Source organism: Tetrao urogallus (genome assembly GCF_951394365.1).
Source record: "Tetrao urogallus genome assembly, chromosome: 11".
In the NCBI taxonomy this organism is placed as follows: domain Eukaryota; kingdom Metazoa; phylum Chordata; class Aves; order Galliformes; family Phasianidae; genus Tetrao; species Tetrao urogallus.
Genome location: NC_136824.1, coordinates 2,380,504 through 2,399,486, shown reverse-complemented (window position 1 = coordinate 2,399,486; position 18,983 = coordinate 2,380,504). Strand labels below are relative to the sequence as shown.

General features: G+C 44.9%; 1 protein-coding gene across 1 annotated transcript; it reads right to left on the bottom strand.

The window, feature by feature from the left end:
- Positions 1-354: 354 nt before the first annotated feature.
- DPP8 (dipeptidyl peptidase 8) lies at positions 355-18,880 on the bottom strand (the record flags this gene model as incomplete). Its single annotated transcript, XM_079541150.1, has 19 exons — positions 18,619-18,880; positions 17,963-18,075; positions 16,880-17,053; positions 15,819-15,987; positions 14,470-14,580; positions 13,980-14,108; positions 12,199-12,260; positions 11,087-11,187; positions 9,826-10,003; positions 8,364-8,523; positions 6,906-6,985; positions 6,535-6,687; positions 5,788-5,923; positions 4,992-5,137; positions 4,595-4,741; positions 3,903-4,055; positions 1,834-1,976; positions 1,056-1,167; positions 355-477 (listed from the first exon to the last, which is right to left on the bottom strand). Exons 1-19 carry the CDS (start codon positions 18,875-18,877, stop codon positions 355-357), a joined length of 2,649 nt encoding a protein of 882 aa, XP_079397276.1. The 5' UTR covers positions 18,878-18,880.
- Between the last annotated feature and the right edge of the window lie 103 nt (positions 18,881-18,983).

Sequence of the window (18,983 nt, the reverse complement as noted above, 5' to 3'; positions counted from 1 at the left end):
CTAGTGTCAAGGAACACACTGTAAAAACACTGATTAGATCAGAGTCTTTTTAAAACGTGAAGATCTGGTGCTGTGGAAGTACTTTATCTTCAGCTGAGCTCCTCCCCCGAGAGAACACCCATGGTACTGCATTACAGACACTGGATTTTATTTACACCCTAAGCTTTAAGGTTATTAGGCCATCGTCCTTTAATTCCCTATATGGCACCAAATTTACTTTAAAAAAGTGTCTATGTATGAATGTGTGTGTACACGTGGCAGGCACCAAAATGCAAAGTTCCCTTCTGTTTTCTCTAGTTTCCTGTCTCCTCATTCGGAACAGCAGCCAGCTGAGCAGAGTCCTGCAGAGGCGAGTTACATTGCCTTCAGGGCAGCAATGCGAGAGCCCAGATTCTCTTGCAGGTAATACAGTAGATGGAGTTCATAGTGCTCTCCCGACTCAGGCACCCTTATACTGTGCCTCTCCTGAGGGTAGATCTAAAATATAAAATAAAGTCATGAGTACCCACAAAACTTTTGAGTGCCAACATTTAAACTGGTCCTGGAGTTCAAAACGTGCGTGTCATCCCCGTACAGCAGCTCTGTTTGCACTTCAGCATCCCCTCCTCTGCTTCCTGAGCCTGGAGACAACAACCTGCATCCTCTGATCCAGCTTGTGCTTAGCTGGATGCGACTCCTCGCTGAACAGAAGCAGATCCTGCTTGGAGCCATCAGGAACATCAGCGTGCTTCAGTTCTGTAGCACAATGCAGGGTACCTGGGCTACATCTGCACAGAACCAGCAGGGTTTCATTAATTACATAAGCCTGCTCTGTGCTGCACAGACACTGTAGTACTGCTTCCAAACTGTAGATCTCCTTGGGAGCAGCCTTCACTGCTCATTTACCTAGAAGTTGTTTGGTTTACTCATAAATCTTCCTTTAAAAAAACACAGCAGGCTCAAATACTGGAGTTTTACTCCAGAATCCCAAGCTGCCCAGAACAGACACAACACAAGCTTCTATTTGTACTCCTCAAAGACAACACTTCATTTTCACATCCTCATTCTTGCCTTACCTGCAAGTCGTATGGCTTCCCAGCTCTCACTAAAAAGCTGAGCAAAATACTAGTGTGTGCAAAGTGAACGTTCTCATCCAAGAACCCATGTAGCAGCAGCAAACGGTTTGGTCTGAGGAAAGCAAAAGATAAACATTTCTAGATAGCATCCCAGAAGCTGCCAGTCACTGCACAGTCCACAAACACTCCTTCCAAAAGAGCAAACAGTAAAAATGGCTGCACTGAAGAGAGTAACTTTGCTATTGTGAGCTGCCCTGGATGGACCTGCAGCTCATCACAAACCCTCTCTTCCTCAACAAGCTCTTCCTGTACACGCACATAACAGTCACACCTTTTATCTGCACATTATCACTATTTTCAGAAACAATTCCTATCTTGGATAATTCAACAGCTTAACACTTGCTCAGAATCACTGCTGGTTTTCTGCTCTTTGGCAAGAAAGCCTGCAGCCTCAGCCTGCTCTGCAGACAACTCTGTGCTGACGCAGACTGAAAGCACGCAGAAAGCATGCTGATAAACTAACTTTTGTCTAGCTTACTGCGACACTAAACTGCTAATCATATAACTGGAGATGTGTTTGTCATTTCTTTAGACATAAAAATAGTCTTAATTACAGCTAGGATAAAAGGGATTACTTGGAATGGTCCGTAATTATGCAAATGTTCATTCAAGTCTATTAAGCTCATTAGTGTTGTTTTTGTTTTAATACCAGCATTTATGATTCTGAGATTTAATTGCCAAGAACAGGAAATAAATAAGTCTGCAGAACCAAACTTACTCAGAAGGAAACTTGTCAGCCTGCATGGCCACGGAACCCAGGTAGTAGCCCTGCTCGTTGTGCTCCGGGTGTCCCATGTAGCGCTCTGTGTAACCCGTGTCATAGAAAACCCACAGCGTCACGGGCGCTCCGGCGATGGCAACCTGCAAGTCAGCACGGCTCTCAGCACAGGGAAGGGATGACAACCCTGACACCTCGATCTGGGGACATCCCTCCCTCCCTCACTGCTATCCCAGTGCTCAGGATACACGCTAGCGAGCTCTCCTTAGAGTCCACAGCAGTCCTTCCCACAGCTCGTGCATCTGCAGGCTTCAGCTACAGCCTACGTCCAGGCAGCTGCTAAAAGCAGGAAGATCCTATGGACAAATCGGGAGCAGCACTGAGCTCACCACCTGCAGGTCCTGCTGGAGGTAAGCAGACTTAATTCAAAACGTGGAGCGCTCTGCTTTGGGGTCACAGAACTTTTTATTAGAGCGTTTAACAGAAACTGGACTTAAAAGCTCCCTAGGACTCAGTAATCCCTCCTGCATACCCACCAACAGCATGCAGAGATGCTTGTGAGAAAAGACCAGTAAAAAACTAAACAAAATAAAACTCTTTTCCAGTCAAGTATCTTTATATGATAATCCTTAAGGACTTGTGAAAAGTAATGATTGAACCTCCCAAGAATACTGAGGTTGGATTTAGACAAAGAAAGGAGAACCACAAAGAGCAAACCGTGCTGAGAGCAATATTCAGCTTTCACCACATCTCTGCCTCTGACACTTGCCCAACAACAGTTTTGTCATTTACTGCAGTGCTCTCAAGTCATGTAAGCAGAAGCACCTCCTTCCTGCACTTCTCCCCACAGCCAGGTTGCCCCCTGGCTGTTACAGAACACACTGTTACAAATCAATCTGGGAATAGATCAAGACTACAGAGAAACCATTCTCTTAGGACAGAAGGAGAGTAAAGAGGGGAGGAGGAAGAGATGGTGGTGCTGTTTCTCAGCGGGGTAATTTCCCTTGGTTGATTCACAGCACAAAGAGCTAAGCTGGCACAAAGCAGGCAAGAGTGACACTATATGAGGGACCTTCAGCACACGTGACCTCAGACTGGTAAAGCTACAGCAGCACTGTTACACTTCTGCAAGCTCAAAAGTCCATCAGCTTAAAGCTGTTCTACACAGCTCCAGAGAGGCAGCACCTCCTGTGTTCAGCTGAATGGGGTGAACAGTTGATCCTCCTCACCTCGGCTCACAAGAACTCTCAGATGTTTCAAGAAAACTGGCCTACCTGAACTGCCTCACACTCCTCTCACGTTACATTTCTTGGATACCCAAAAGCACCCTGCCCACATCAGCGCAGGAAGCCTCACAGACAGCACAGCACCTTCACATCAGGTCAGGATTATGTCAAGCTCACGTGGAGCTAAAGGAAGGAAGCACAGCGATGGTGCAGTCACACCAAATCGCCCTGAGGATGAAGGCTGCAAACTTGCATGGGGAAGTGGGAAAGAGCAGCACTTAATCTTACAAATGCAATCCAGTGTTATGAGGCATCTCTATTAGCATGACTTACTGGGGCTGCACAGGTCTCACTGTCTCTGTTTGAAAAGCTGAATCACCTATCTGTTCCAGTACAGACTCAGTGTGAATACCAGTCCCAGACACCCCTGAAAACCCAACAGCGACAACAGGCTAACAGAGGAAGAGCATTTTCGTCCCCACGCTACAGATGGAAACAAGTGCAGAGAACTGCTCTTGCAGTATCCGCTGAATGCTGGTTTAAAACTGCACAGTGACTTGTTGGAAAGCACTAGTTTTAAAGTGTGAATAAATTTTAAGATCTATTTTCTGGAAGCATCAGAAGGCTAGCCAGTGTCTAATAAAAAAAAGCCTAATTAGAAGTCCTGTACAAGGAAGGTATTCTAAAACAGCAGAACTTGCCTAAGTAGAAAAATCTCGATGGAAACAGGCAGAGCACTGCGTCTCACTGGTCTTTGTGCTGTGACCACCTGAGGGAGGTTACACGATTAGAGGAAACATTCTGTTTGCACCACCAGAATAAGTACTCAATGTACGAACATACCCTGAAGATATCTGACCTCTGCATTAAAGCCATAAGAGAGAGGTAGCCTCCATATGACCAGCCATGAATGCCAACACGATCCAAATCAATGAAGTCATACTGCGATGCCAAGTAGTGCAGCCCTTCCACTTGGTCATCAATTTCTATTTGCCCCTGGGAAGAGAGAGAAAAGGGAAGTTGTCAGACCCAGACAAAAGGCACATTCTCATGATTTCTGAAAGCAACCAGCATTCATACCTTTGCTGCTTCTGTTTGTGCAGCACCCATCCACACACCAGCACTCCACTGTACTAGGCACGTTACAGAGAGATGACTCCTTTCCTTCTTTAGACAATAAACACATGCTAAGCCACCAGATAAAACCTGTATTTCTGGTGAGAGTCAGAGATCCTAGAATAGCTTGAGTTGGATTGGACCTTTATGATCTAGCTCCCTTACTAACAAGATTCCCCTTGCACATGATAAGCTTGCAAACTCAAATCCTGACATTGTATCCATCCCACACTGAGCACCTTTCCTCTCTCACATTCGTACTGCTCAACTGCACACCGTTTCCCTCCCCAAACTAAGCAGCATTGCACAAACTATATTGGATATCCGTGCCAGACTGCGACTTCAGCTCAGGTAACACCAGGATTCCAACCTGGCTCTGGCTGAAAATGAAGAACCAGACCCAGTTGGTCTACACTTACCATTTTGTATTTGAAGGCTCCTTCAAACTTCAGCCCTCGGTGGCAGGACCCCCTGTTGTCAATAACCACAACAACGTAGCCTAAAGAGGCCAAGGTGTTCAGTCGGAAATATTTGAGTCCTTTAAATCGATTGTTCACTAGCTGCACCTGGAACAGAAGGACAATGACACAGTCACCTATGTAATCAAACCTATTAATCCCATTTCAGGCTATTTTTATTTACTTCCCTTTCAGTGTTTTATACAGCTTTATAATGTAGATTTTTCAAAATCTCTCCTCCCCGCTGTAAGTTTGCTGCTACGAATTAAGCTCTCTTCCCTCAGTAAGAAGTCATTCTGTGTCATGGAAATGAAGGGTCCAAAGGCTCCACCCCACCACTCAGAAACACTGCACTCACCTGTGGGCCTCCATAGATGAAGATCACAGTAGGGTACTTCTTCCCAGGTTGCAGATTGTGAGGTTTGTACATCATCCCATAGAGCGTAAACCCCGTGGAGCTCTCAAAGGAGAACACTTCTGGGGGAATGTAATCAGGAAGAGGGCCTGGGAAGGCACAAAGAGCCTGGATTAACAGGGAATGGACAGCTCTGCTCCAGCCCTGTCCCATCACCGTGCTGCTGCATCCTCAACAACACAGCTTTCCCAAACTGCCCGTGGATGTGGCTGGGACCAGGCAGAGGCTGGGAATGCCCCAGACATATGGGAGCTTTCTCTGTCCTGTCACATACCCATTCCTCTTCTCCCCTGAATGCAGCAACGAGATGAAAAGTAACAGAATCACAGTGGAAAAATAAAAGCCTAAGAGCTGCCTCACAAAGACACCAGCAGACAGCAACACAGAACTGCCTCAGAAGCGTGCGGCCTCCCCAGAGGCCCAGAAGCAAGCTTGTTAGCATGCATTTAGCTAAAAAGTAAACAAGCTCACTCAACTCCCCCCTACTGATGGTAAAACATGCTTTCTACTGGCAGTAGAAACTTAGCAATTTCCACTCTAAATTCCTTCATGGCCAGCTTATACTCATTTGTCATAGAGCTGAAAATGCCACTCCTCCACTTCCACGAACTTTTCACACAAGCGTGAGTTTCACAGGGAAGCCTAATTACCCACAACAGCAGATCTCAGATTAGACTCAGGGAAGTCTCACCCATCTTCCTGATTGTCTTTTTGCAGTTTCTTAACAATTCTGTTTTACCTGCTGAATCTAAAATTGTAGCCCAGAATTCCTTTGTCCTTTGAGCTGCATCATCTTCATGTCCTGTCAGCCGGTAAAGGGACACACAGTGTGGGTTCTTCTGATTGCTGTACTTGCTGATAAACATGTCACAATCCTAGAGAGAAAAAGTGTTATCTTGAACTCCTCAGTACAGAGATACAAGCAAAAGGATCATTTTTTTCCTGTATTCATATCTTTTCGAAGACATTTAGGAACCAACTGAAACCAGGAAGTCTCTTTTGCAATAAGAGTGATAGACTCTGAGAAGCCACAGTCTGCAGCAAGATTCAGGCACTGATGTTTGAAAACTAAAAATACACCTGCAAAACCAGCAGTGGCACGAGGACTTTGTCATACATTCCTCTCCAGGCAGAGCAGTTACAGCAGAGCAGCTTACTGCCCCAAATGCCTCCCCACAGGTTCACCTCCTCAGGGGACTTCTCAACAGCCCACTTCAGGCAAGAAAAGCCAGGCTTGGTTTCAGACAATTCAACCTGCCTGAGCTCCTGCCTGAGCTGAAGAGCAACCTGGACCAGGAGGTCAGATCCAGTTTCCAGAGGCGGCCGCACGCTCACTGTACAATATTGAGCACACAGCACAGCGTAACATCGACTTCTGTTACACTGAAATACAACCTTGTCTGCTGATTGGTGAAGGACACGTTTGGCAATAAAACACAACACACCCAGGCAGCCCTGCCTATCCAGGCCTCGTGCAGATGGATACCTGGCTGACACAGCAGGCATGAGAGTAACCACGTTCTGTCAGTCGTTTTACTTCTCCAGGATTCTTGTAGTTAACAACATACAAGTGATGTTCTAAAGGAGAGTCTTTCGTGCCTTGAAAATACACCAGCTTTTTGGCTTCGTCTACATAGATCTGTCACAAACAAAAACAACACAAAACAAAACCAATATCCAGTTATGGCTGAAACAAAGCCCAGGTCTTCTTTCCCCACCAAGTCTTCCCCCCCCTCACCACTTCTATAATTTGGAGTTACTGTCCAGCAATCTGCAAGGAAGAAGCCAAATACCAGCTGTCTTCCAGCATGCCTGCGTTGCTTGCAAGATATCCATGCAGCACGAGCAGAGACTTACATTGGACCCGTGTCTGCCAAGCACTTCCCATTCCCCACTGGTAATGGCAATCTCCTCTTTGATGGGGCACTTGAAGTCACCTGCAAACACAGAGATTTTACACTCGCACATTTTACAGAACACACAGACACCATGACATTTCTTCTTTCCAAGCTTTTCTGCTAGACAAGCCAAGAACAACATGGCTTTGCAGAGGACCTGTATCTCTGGCAACTCCGCAGACAAATGTCAGAGCTGGTACTACACATTCTGAGAGCTGTGCATTGAAGGATTCACAGGTACTCTCAAACTGACACCTGGATAGCTTTGCTTCTTGCTTTTTTTAATATTGAAAAGGGTGCAAAGGGAATCTCTGGTGTCAAAAATGGGGAATTTTGCTTTGGGCTGGGAAGCAGCTCTGCTTTTATAAAATGGCTTCATTTGCCTTGGAAGGAGGGAGATCTAGCAAGAAGAAGTAATTGGATACAATCATAGAAGTCTAATGAACCCAATCTAATGCTTTTTGGAAAAAACCCACACCAACAATTGCACTAAGCTGGGACCTACAGTAAAATTAGGTGCACTTCTTGTGCACGCAGAACTCAGCGAGTGCCTTCAACACACAACAAGTAAATTAAGTATCACAGCATGAAACTGTAAATGAAAGAACACATACTGTGGAAAAAACATTCCAGGGGCTTTGTGCACAGCTCCACCATGCAAACTCTGACTGCAGCTTGGAAGCACGTGGTCCTTGCATTGATTTCTTTTTTTTTTTTGCTTGGAATTACTCTTTCCGCATTTCCACTTGCAACAGCTGTCAGTAATTTTCTCCTACTAACATCTCTGTCTATACAGCAATACCACGACTGTTTTTAAGAGCAGATAGGAATTCTCTGAATAGTTGCCATATCATAGGTTTTGCTGCCAAGCACATATGTTCATTTTAAAGGGACTAACAAGTGGGCCCCTTAGACAGGGAGGCCCTCTGCAGTCCTTTTTACAGCATGTTCAAACTGTGCTCTTTATCAGCCTCTGCTACGATCTGCTTGTAAAGGCTGACAGGAACTACGCTGGTTTCACTTCCAAAACCAAGTCTTGAACACCTATTAGATACACTGGACCTTCAGATCAGAGATAGCCACGTTATTGCTGTAATGATTAACCCACTGCAGTCAGGAAGTAAACAACCCCATCACTGTCAACTCAGTGCATGTCACAGCACCACAGGGAAGCCCATCTGGCATCTGATTTTTTGAAACTTTTACCTCCAGTCAGCAAGGAAGAATCTGGGTTAAAATGAAGGCGTGCTGCACACAGAATAACCCCCTTACAATTTCAAGAGGAATGACTGTACAGTGAAGGGCTTCTGAGGAAACAACAGGAGTTTCTAGTGATTCCTGCCACCCAGAAGGACATTCATTTCCTCACCAGTCAGCAGCAAATGCCCAATTAAAGCAAGAGAGTAAACTCACTTACTTGGAGCAGGCAGTCCTCCAGATGACCGTTTATATTTGCTCTCCTTCAAAATTGAGACAATTTTGTATAGGTGTCTGAATCCTGTTTTACACTCGGAGGCAAAAATGAACTCTATCTCATCTTCATGGGTTTGAGGGAAAACATAGAAGATATCATGGATCTGTGGAGACAGAACAGCACGTTGCTGTTATCAGCAGGACTTTGGCACTGAAGTCACCCATAAACACCTCTAACTGCCCAGCACAGGTTACACCAGCAGGCTGCAGCACAGTGTCCCTTACTGGCAGAACAAATAACGCATAAGAGCCAGGAGATGTCTGCAAACAGCAGCCACATGCTGCACAGCTCCAGGCTTCTTGATAGCCTATACCCTGGCCACAGAATGAATTAAGTTTTTTTGCAGCTGCCTTTCTAGCTTGTATACAGAGGTGAGTCCAGCTCTGCAGACAGCATACAAAGGCCAACCAAAATAAGACAGGGTTTGGTGGCCACCTCTGCCTGGTGCTGTCTAGAAGCCGATAAGGGCTATTTAGAGAAAGATGAACTGACATCATCTTCCCACTCATAAAGATGCCAGCTCTTGCTTCAAGTGACAATCGTTTGAAGCATCAGAAGCACTTATATGCACAATAAGTGCTGCTAGTCAAAAACAACTCCAGCCAGAAAAATAACAGAGAAAAGACAACATACTGCACCATCCTGAAACCATGCACACTACTACTAAAAAGAAATTACAGTACTACAGAGCACTCACTGTACAGAATCCATTTACTGGAAGGCTTTGTGCCCACACTCTGCTGAAAGATGCAACTACCCACCAGTGATTGACATTTTCAGGCTCTCCTGCACCCTGGTACACCCCCAGCAGGATGCCTCTTTGGAGATCAGCACAAGCAGGAACAACACTCCTTCCTACACCGTGAGCCTAGCACACCTGTGTGCAGGCTCACAGAGCTCAGGCCCTGTAGAATACCTCCACAACCAATACACAGGAATCCATTTCACCAGAATATGTGTGGTTCAGGAGGATTTTCAGTGACTGTTAGCAGATTCCTGAGACACGTTCCCCCACTGCCACCTAGATACATCTTCACTGGCTGAAGAATACTTCACCTGCTGGGACTGCTTCAGGCAAACAAAAGTACAAAGAAGCTGGAGGACAGTGGGTAACAATGTGGGAATGGGGCTATCCTGGAACAGCAGTGTCCTGGGCTCCGTTCCTAGCTCTCTGATCACCTAGCGGCCTCAAGCAAAGCAGCTCTGCTTACACATCACACATCTTTTTGCCCTCTACATGTTATGAGCCCTTTAGAGCAGCTCTCTGCCAGAAACAGGCACAGAACTTGGACAACAGGAATATTCTCCTCGGCAGCACAGCACAGCAACATCAACTTTGCCCAAGTGCTGCACACGGGGTCTTGAACAACAAACTGTCAGACAAGGCTGAAATTCAAATTCTTACATTTATCCATATGTCTGTTGTTTCCTCATAAATAATTAAAGGTGTAACAGAATCTGGTACGGCGTCGATAAGTTTCTGCCTTTCCATTGCATCATCTTCTACTGGGATGAATAATGCAGGGGGAATCAAGACGATCTGCAGTCGAGTCTGGGAACGATCCAGTAAGATGGACCAAATGCTGTTGAGAAGACAGATATTAGAGAAAACAGCATACAACAATGAACAGTAGAGAGATCTGAAAAACCTCAAAAGCAGCACATTACCACGAGGCATTTTGGGGGAGTCAAGAATGTTCGGCTTCAGATTAAGCAAAAAAACCACATGTAAAATCTCACCCACAAAAACAAACCTCTTCCATAACTATTTCTCTTCATTTCAATATTGCATAAGCACTGGTGGTTGAAAAGTTTAATTAATTCTATTCCCCCAGATTTGGATTGTGCTTTAAAGGAGAAAGAGAAGAGAAAAATCAGAGGGAATAACGAAGAAGAGGAATAACCAATGTTTCAGGATACTCGTCAAAATATTAATGTTTTAAATCTGTACCTGGCAGAGAGTAATACTGGCACCTAAATGAACTGGCAGCAGACCCTGCCATACTTCTGATGACTTTACATGTAGCTCTAATAATAATCCTGAAAAAAAGCAAGACAATGGAACAAATGTGTCCCTGCATTTCTTCCACATTTGAAAAAAATAAATAAAGTGAAATCTTTAGATTCAAGAACTGGAGAAGTGCAACTCTGGAGATGCTTCTGGTGAATTAGAAACACTGCACTACATCATCTACAAGGTTAAAAATGACATGCAAATGTAAGTAGCACTTATAGGAGGTTTTCTGATCAGTAACTCTGGTCAGTAAGGACAGTTCAGAGGTGAGGGTGGTAGCCTGGGGGACGTGGGCTCATTTCTGTCCTCAGCCATAGACTTCCTGTGTGACTATGGCAAGTCACTTAGCCTCTCTGGGCCTCAGTTCCCCATCTGCAAAATGGGGATAATAGCACTGCACTCTGTCTCACAGGGATGCTGGGAGGACACAGACATCAAAGGCTGTGAGTGCCCATCCCCAAGCAGTAGGGCCAGGCGTCAGAGGAGGTAAGGACTGTTTGGTTTTGGAGAAGCTGCCTTCTTTATGCAGATGTATTTGTAGCAAAGGGAAAATGAAAGAAGGCTTCAGCCCAAGGAAGACAAAGACCGCTACGTTCTGCTTCTAGCTGCATTGCCCAAACCCTCTAAGCAGAGACAGGATTAACATACGCACTATTTTCCTTCTGGCGTCCACCCAGCTCTAGCAATGTACTCTACTCCTTCAAAGAGGATCTCGAACGGCTGAACCAGCTCTTTATCCACAACACCTGCAATCTGTTGACAAAGGAGTAATTCAGTGACTGACATTGACTGAGACGAACTCACACAATCAGTTTTCATGCCCGATGAGAGTCTGGACACAGCAGACTTCTGCGCAGCTTAAGCAATTTAGATTGTTTTGTCCTTTCAGTGCAGGGTATTCACCCCACCTGCAGCCAGACACCAGAATATTACTAGAGCTGTTCATTACCAGCACAGCAAGGGCTGGGACTTGAGGAATACAGATTCTGCCCACAAATCCATCACGTGCCTTGCCTAAGACACTTAAAGGATCAGTTTCCCCATGTTAAATACAAAGGGAAGGTGATTTGTACCAAGCTTATTTGTAAAGAGTTTTTGTTGCTGTATGCTGAACATTCTGCATGGCATCCAGTTATCAATATGGCTCTAACTGACACACAGCTCTGCAGCTTGCCCCTGCTGGGACAAATCGCAGTGGTACCCCAAGGATCCTGGCAGCTTTCCCTCACTGCTGGTTCACATCAGCACCGCTGTCCCAGCAGGTGAGTGTTGATGAGCTGAAGCAGCTCAGGAGCAGACAGGATCCAACAATGTATGGAGGTTAATGTATCTGTTTGGTAAGATTAATTCCCCAATTGTCCAAAGACCTTGGATTGGCCTATGGAAATTTCTGCATTTGTTCAAAATTCCTGGAGTGAAAGCAAAGCTCATCTTTTCCCACACGTTCATGCTTTTATAAGGTGATACATTCTCTTTGCAATCAGTTTTTTTCCATCGTCTGCAGCCAAGCAATCAAGACATCTGTCACATAGCAAAGCCTAACCATTCACACCTAAAATGCTCTGCTCTGCAGCTGAGTTCATCAAACAGTCCTTGAGAAACATTGCTGAACACAAGGAAGGAGCCAAGTGCATTGCCTCCAGGTAAGCCACTGAGCTAACACAACAAAGAAAGTTCAGTTATGCTGAAAAGGAAAGCAGTTTTTACCAAGAAGAGTCACAGAAATCAAATTTAACTTGGGAACAAGGGGAACATGGAACTTACTCTTCCTTCTTCATTGATCACCACTTCAGAAATCTTGAAAGTGACCTTTGGATTTGCTGTACCTACAAAAACAGATGTTAGCAGTCAGGCACAAACTGTTTGCTTCCAAGAGGGCAGGCTTGAACTGTGGATTACTGCGTTGTTATTTGTACAGAACTGGAACAGGAAAAAAGCAGAACACTCTTTGGTCAAATAGCCTGCTTGCACATATTAGAGAACCAGGCACAGAAAAAAGAGACTACAGACACACAGCAGAATTGGTGGATGTAATGCCACAAACAGCTCTGATCAAGGAGCTATGCTACTGTCAGTCAGTTTGCTCTCCCACAGACAAAGCACGCACCACCTGGACAGCAAAGCAAGCTTTGGTTTACTGTTTGGCTGATATTGAATAAAAAGCAGAGCAACACTTTTCTGTGCTGGACAGTGAAAATCACCTAGCTCTCCATACAAAGCCTGAACAACACAGATGTACAGCACCTGCAGTGCTGAGGGCCTGCTGCACAGCAGAGGTGAAGGATAAAGAGTAAAGTTGTTGTGTCAGTCTAAGCAGCTCCATCTAGCAGCTTCCACATAGTTTTAATATTCTCAATGCTGCTTTCACTTTATCAACTCACAAAAACTGACGCACTGAGGTGGAATGACTTGCTTTAAGCCACAGTTCTGGCTCACTGAAGTACTCGTCTTCTCCCTGGTAACAAACCACCTCAAGCTTTGCCCTTATAACAACCCAAAAAAGCCTACTGCCTACGTGGTTCTGACTGGAAACTGAGGACAGAGATTAAAACACATTTGTTTGTTTTCAAGGCATTTAAGGCTTTGGCTGCCTGGTTTTCCTACGCTGCTTAGATTCAGCACTTAATAAAAGTATAATAAAACACCCTCACAAAATCTAAGTGTACCCTAGCACTGGAAAACATGAAGTCACCTCTTGCTTTGCAGGCTAACATGGCCCCTCCTGCTCCTTAAAAGGAGCAGTAAATCAGAATCATAAGCAGGAAACTCTTGCCAAAGGATTAGGGCAATTTCAAGACCTGATAATAAAAACAGATAAAAAGACTTCAGGAGTAAGAAAGAAACGAACTACTTTCATAATGTGATCAACACGTCCTGCAAAAACAGCAGCGAAATCTCAGAAGAGCAAGGGTCAGCTTGCTCAAACTTGCCCTATACACCTGGCACAGCACAGTGCACTGCACAGCAGGTCTGCAGAAGTCTCATTGGCTCCAGCCTGCCCTCCTTTACTGCTGAAGCCTTCGCATCACTCACTGTTTGAAAATGGCAGCAGAGGCTTTCCCTCATAGTCTGTAAACAAGCACAGTTTTCCAAGTCCGAAAGCATTCGTGGAGATCAGAGCCCTTTCGAACTCCCAGGGCACTGCCAGCAGCTAGCAGGATGCCTCCCCCTGGGAAAATCAAAATGCTATCATTCTGCAGCTATTCCCTCAGAGACACTGGGCTGTAACAGGAACCAGCTTCTCTGTGCCAGGATCTGAGACAGCAGCTCCAAAATAGCGACAATCAGGTAGGGTTTCTGCCAACTTCTGAGGGACCCAGACTGAGTTCTTAGTAACCTCATGGCTGGAAAATCAACACAGGCACCAGTGACTAATCAAACCTCCAGGGCAGAAGTTTTTCCACATACATTTCTACTACCTGAACACTAATTCCAGGACCACACGTCATGCCTACAACAACGCCCTGCTCTATCACCAGCGTAAGGCACATGGAATAAAATAAGCATCTCCCAGAAATGGAGATGCAAGGTCATCTGGGTCTCACCAGTTTTGGGGTACCGGAAGGAATCTGTTCTTCTTGTCTCCAACATGGGTGATGTGACATGAATGATTTCCACTTCTGACTCATCGTTTTCTTCATAAAGAATTCGAAGAACTTTACCCCCATTCAGTGCTGTAAAGGAATTAACATTTCCTGATCAGAGCAGCTCTCAAAATTGGTTACTGCAGACATCAGTGCTTCCCTAGGAGAGCATGCAGGCTGAAAGGATGAAGGAATGTCTGTGACTCTCGTTTCATTACACAAAATGCACCAAGTCTCATGCAATTCCTATCACTATTGTGAGAAGGAAAGTTTCTTCCCCCAGTAGCTCAGGCTAACGAGGGCACCTTAACACGTCCACCACTGCAGACACTTATAGCTCTTCTTGAAATATAAGGTTCCTATCCAAAGACAAGAAATAACTTTCCCTAGACAGCACAGCATGGGGGCAACTACTTGTGCCTGTCAGACACACTGCGTCCAACACACTTACTTGGCTCTGCCTTTGGACTCCACCAATAGCCAGTGTATCTGTCAAACTCCTCCTGCAGCACAAAAGTAGCCACGCCAGCAGACTTTGGATCTTCCTCTACATTGGCAAGTTCTCAAGAAAAAAGAAAAAAAAAAAGACACAAAAGAATTAGTTCATGATGTACTGCAGAATCGAATCAGCTCTGCATTATCCCAAACACAGCCTATGTTCAGCCTCTGGAGAACAATGACATGATAGCAAATCTGGCTTCTCAGCAGAACTGCTTTCACCCCACTCTGTTGATTTATCTGGGGAAGACCTAATCCTCTCTGACACAGCAGCCTCTTTTAGGAAAGAAAAGCCTCATCTTCCTGTCTTACTCCTACCCAATTAGTCTCTCAGTTTTCCATGCACTCATCCAAGAAAGAAAATGTTCTCTCTACCTGAGCTCAGCAAATTGGAACCACAAGTTTTAATGAAATTAAAGCAAAAAAATCCTGAGAACTGACACCAAAAGTACCAACATTCAGAAAAAATTACCAGCATTTCATTCAGTGTACAGGCTGAAAGTAACAGGCTTACATAACATCTCAACCCTATCCACAGGGCTTCAATATTTTTCCTGTTACCCTGGAGGTAACTTAGCAGCGCTCCATAAATAATTATCATCTGAGAAGGAGTCATTGCTATAGTTTATTTTTAATGTACTTACATAATATTTTAATAACTAACTTTCAAATAAGCTCAAGTATTGTTGTAAAGTGTCAAAAATTTTGATTTGGTTACAAATCTAATGATGCAGTTTCAGTACAAGCAGCATGCTTCAATTGCAAAATGCAATGGATTTTAAGAAGCTGTTTAGTCACAGTTTTCCATTTCCCTTCCGTGGGATACATGTCTAAACCAGACCTGGAGAGGGGTAGAAGCACAAACATAAGAGACTGAGTATGAGGGCACCAGCAGAAGCCACAGTGCTATTCAGAAACTCTGTATTGTCTCTAAAAAGCCCTGCAGCCTGACTTTGCTGGCAGAAACTTTCCCCCAGCTCTATTCCACCCACAGCTACTCCACACAAAAACGACTGTTCTAGTACATAAAAAGAATATGTGATTCAGGAGAAGTCTTTCCATATGTATTCAACAAATAACTCATCCTGCCAGATTCTGGTTTTCCCAGTGGACCCAGGAAAAGAATTTTCCTGCAGCATTTGCATTGGAGAAAACATACAGAACGTGACAACCAAACCCCAGATGAAGTAAACAGTTGCCATTCCCTCAGATCTCAGGAGATAACTTAGTGCCATTACTTAATTCAGTAGAGCAAGAACAAGTGCAGAGGAGGTGCAGAGATTTTAATTCAGGACGAATTACCATTGTGCACAAATGTTAGCCTCCTTTCTTCTCTGGTTTCTATATTAGATATCCAGATGTCATTGCTATGGATAAAGGCAATCCAATTTGGATCAGCTGGACAAAGCTTAGGATCCATCCGGATATTTGGACAACTGGTCTCTACCAGAATGGGTCTTAAAGGCTGTTGCTGATCGAAAGAAGAGAAAAAGAATAGTAAGTAGTGAAACAGTCACTGCCCTAGATTACCAGAAGGTCTCTATGACCGCAGCAATGTGCTTGCTGACTTCAAACACACAGGTTTACAAGAGAGCAATCTCTACAATTTCCAAAATACAGAAAAATATCAGCAGATACTTTATAGGGAAAGTTGTGCTTCCACCATCTTGAACAGTTCCACCAGGGCCTCTTTCACCAGTGCTGAGAATTAACTGCAAATCAGAAGACAGCCTGCCTATAGAAGCCTGGCACACCTAAAAATTGACAGGCAGAAAGACAGAAATCTTGTTCTCCAAAACCATCTCGAGATACAGTAACAGCTGGGTTAGGCAAACATCAAGCATCTCCTGTATCAACAAGAAATGGTTTCAGCTTTCAAATCCAGCATTAGCACAAGCAAAGAGTAAAGGCTGCTTGTTCACAAAGTTCTAAGCCAAATCCTGTAACACATACAGTACTGATTGCTGAACAGTGACCTCTAAACCACAGCTTGGGAACAAAAGCTGCCTCTGATATGACTTCAGAGTACATGGAAGAGCAGAGCACCACAGGCTTCATGTCCCTTTTTGTTGGTAAAATAAAATAAAATTCAGAAAGTCTAGTGACTTGCCTTGCCACCAGAGATTCTACCATTTCTTTTTAATTCTCCATCCAAGTTTCTGTAACCATGGCAATGCATCCCTAAGGAGGACTTCTCCACGTTTTGAGGTTGGTTAAGGCTGCTTGCCCCTCCAGTGCAACAATAACTTGCCAAGGCAGTGTAGCAATAGCTGAACCTCACATTCTGCCTTCACTAGGAAGCAAAGGAGCTTCCAGCCAGAGGCAGGAAGTACTGTGCAAGACAGAGAGATGAATAAACTCACAGTGAATCCATGAGGGCCTCCATCTTTTACATGATAAATTCCACTCCCAGCCTGAAACAGGAAGGTGCCGCTCTCGCGGTGGTAGTCGTAGCAGGCAATCCCAACAGTGCCAATCCGCTTCCTCTCCCGCAGCAACTCCTCTTCCCGAGAGTACATACCGTAGTCCAGGATGGCCTGAACACGGGCAGAGAAGCACAATCAACACCTCTGCTCTGCATTTGCTACAATACTGTCAGAGCATCTCTGCACGCCAAGCTTCCAGGACCAGATGGCTGTGCAGACACCCTCCTCCTCCAGAATCCTGCTGACAGCCGGGAGCCCACTCCTGCTTGTGCTTCTGCTGCGAGAACTTGTAGGTGCATTCCTCGACCGTATCCTACAGAAGTGGGAACCTGAGAGCCACTTCTCCCTTAGTAAGGTTGGCACTATTTCCAGTGTACGCTGGCATGAGAAAGATCAGACAGAAGGTCTATTATTTCTAGAATGAGTAGGACAGCCTCCACTAACTTTTGCAAAGATACATGGTGACTGGTCTGGTGGGAGGAAAGCACAGCATGAGTTTTATGTCTGGCTGACAGCCTCAGGAAGCAACATGGGGAAACAACACACCTAATTCCACACAGGAAATATCCTGCCTCCCTCAACCTGCTGTGGTGCACGGAGGTGAGAAGAGGACACACAACCTAGAGTGGAAAAGAGATTTCTTGTTTCAGCCTGAGTCACAGAGCCACTGACAGGTCACTGGGGAGACTCATCGCTTCCCCCTGCAAGACAGCGACTACTGGAGACTACAGGCTCCTTCAGCAATGCCCAGGATCTCAAAGCAGAGAATGTGATGCAAATTAGCACTTGTAATCTCTGCTGGCAAAGGAGAAATCAACCACATACACTCAGCTTTCATGATGCACACAGGCTGTAGCTCCAAAAACTGAAGAGAAAATTACACTTGTTTTTGAGACGGTTGCAGAGTTAACCAAATACAAAGAGAAGCTTGAAGTGTTTAAGACCAGAGTAATGGCTTATAGGTGCAACCTCAAAGCCTTGCTGTGTTGCTAAGATGTAAGAAAAAAAATCAGGACCCACCGGAAAAAGATCCAAGAGAGGCTTCCAGGAAAGCAACAGGACAGCAGCTTTGTTCACAGTTTTTGGAATTTCAGAGTAGAAGAGTGTGTTCTCTCTATTCTCCCCAGACATTGCTGTTGTCAAAAAGGAAAGAAACAAAGTACATTCGTTTTCTATTAATAATTCCAACACTCTCAAAAGATGCTAAGAAACAGCTTCACAGGCATTCCTACAAAGGAAGCACTGACAGTCTCTACAATGCAGCCTTGCACTGAGAAGTCCCCACTTCTCAGAAATGCAAGTCACAGGGAAGGTGAAGAACAAAGAACTACAGTCAGACTTACTACATGCTGCTTGAAGAATAACCTTGTCTTGTTGAAGGTCAGGGGTCTTTTTATTTTATAAGCTTTTAAATTCAGAAAGGTCTGCTCTGTTATTTCGCCTGGCTGGAGTGCAGCACGATGCAGCTTATGTTTCAAAGATGATGCACCTTCAGGAAGGTTTGAATGCCTCCTTCCTGTTCATCTCTCTCAGTGCTACTCAGATTTCTGACAGCTCTTGCCAAGGCATTTAGGGACCAATCAGAGGGAATCAGGTGCGCACAGAGGAACGGTCAAATCCAAACCACCTCTGCAGTGACTGTTTAGTCAAGGCACAGGCTGAGCCAGCAAACTTACCCAGATAGTAAATCCTATCAGAATGAGGTCCTTCAGGATCATTTTTCTTAACAAACGTGAAGTCATGTGGGGCTTTTGCCATCATATATCCATGATACTTTCGTGTATCTGTGAGCAGTTTCCGAAGCTGGCTCCAGGAATGTCTCTCTACATAGAAAGGTTCAGGTTTTGGCTGCTCCTCTCTCTGCACCTGCTCCTCACAGCCCGTGGTTTCAAAGACTTCGAGGCCTGGCTGTTCAGTTTCCATGGCTGCTGCCATGTTGCATGTTTCTGGAAAAGAAAAAACACCAGAGGGTCAGCGCTCCTTTCCAGCCAAAGTTCACATCAGACTCCAAAGACACAATACAGCAAAAATGCTACGAGAA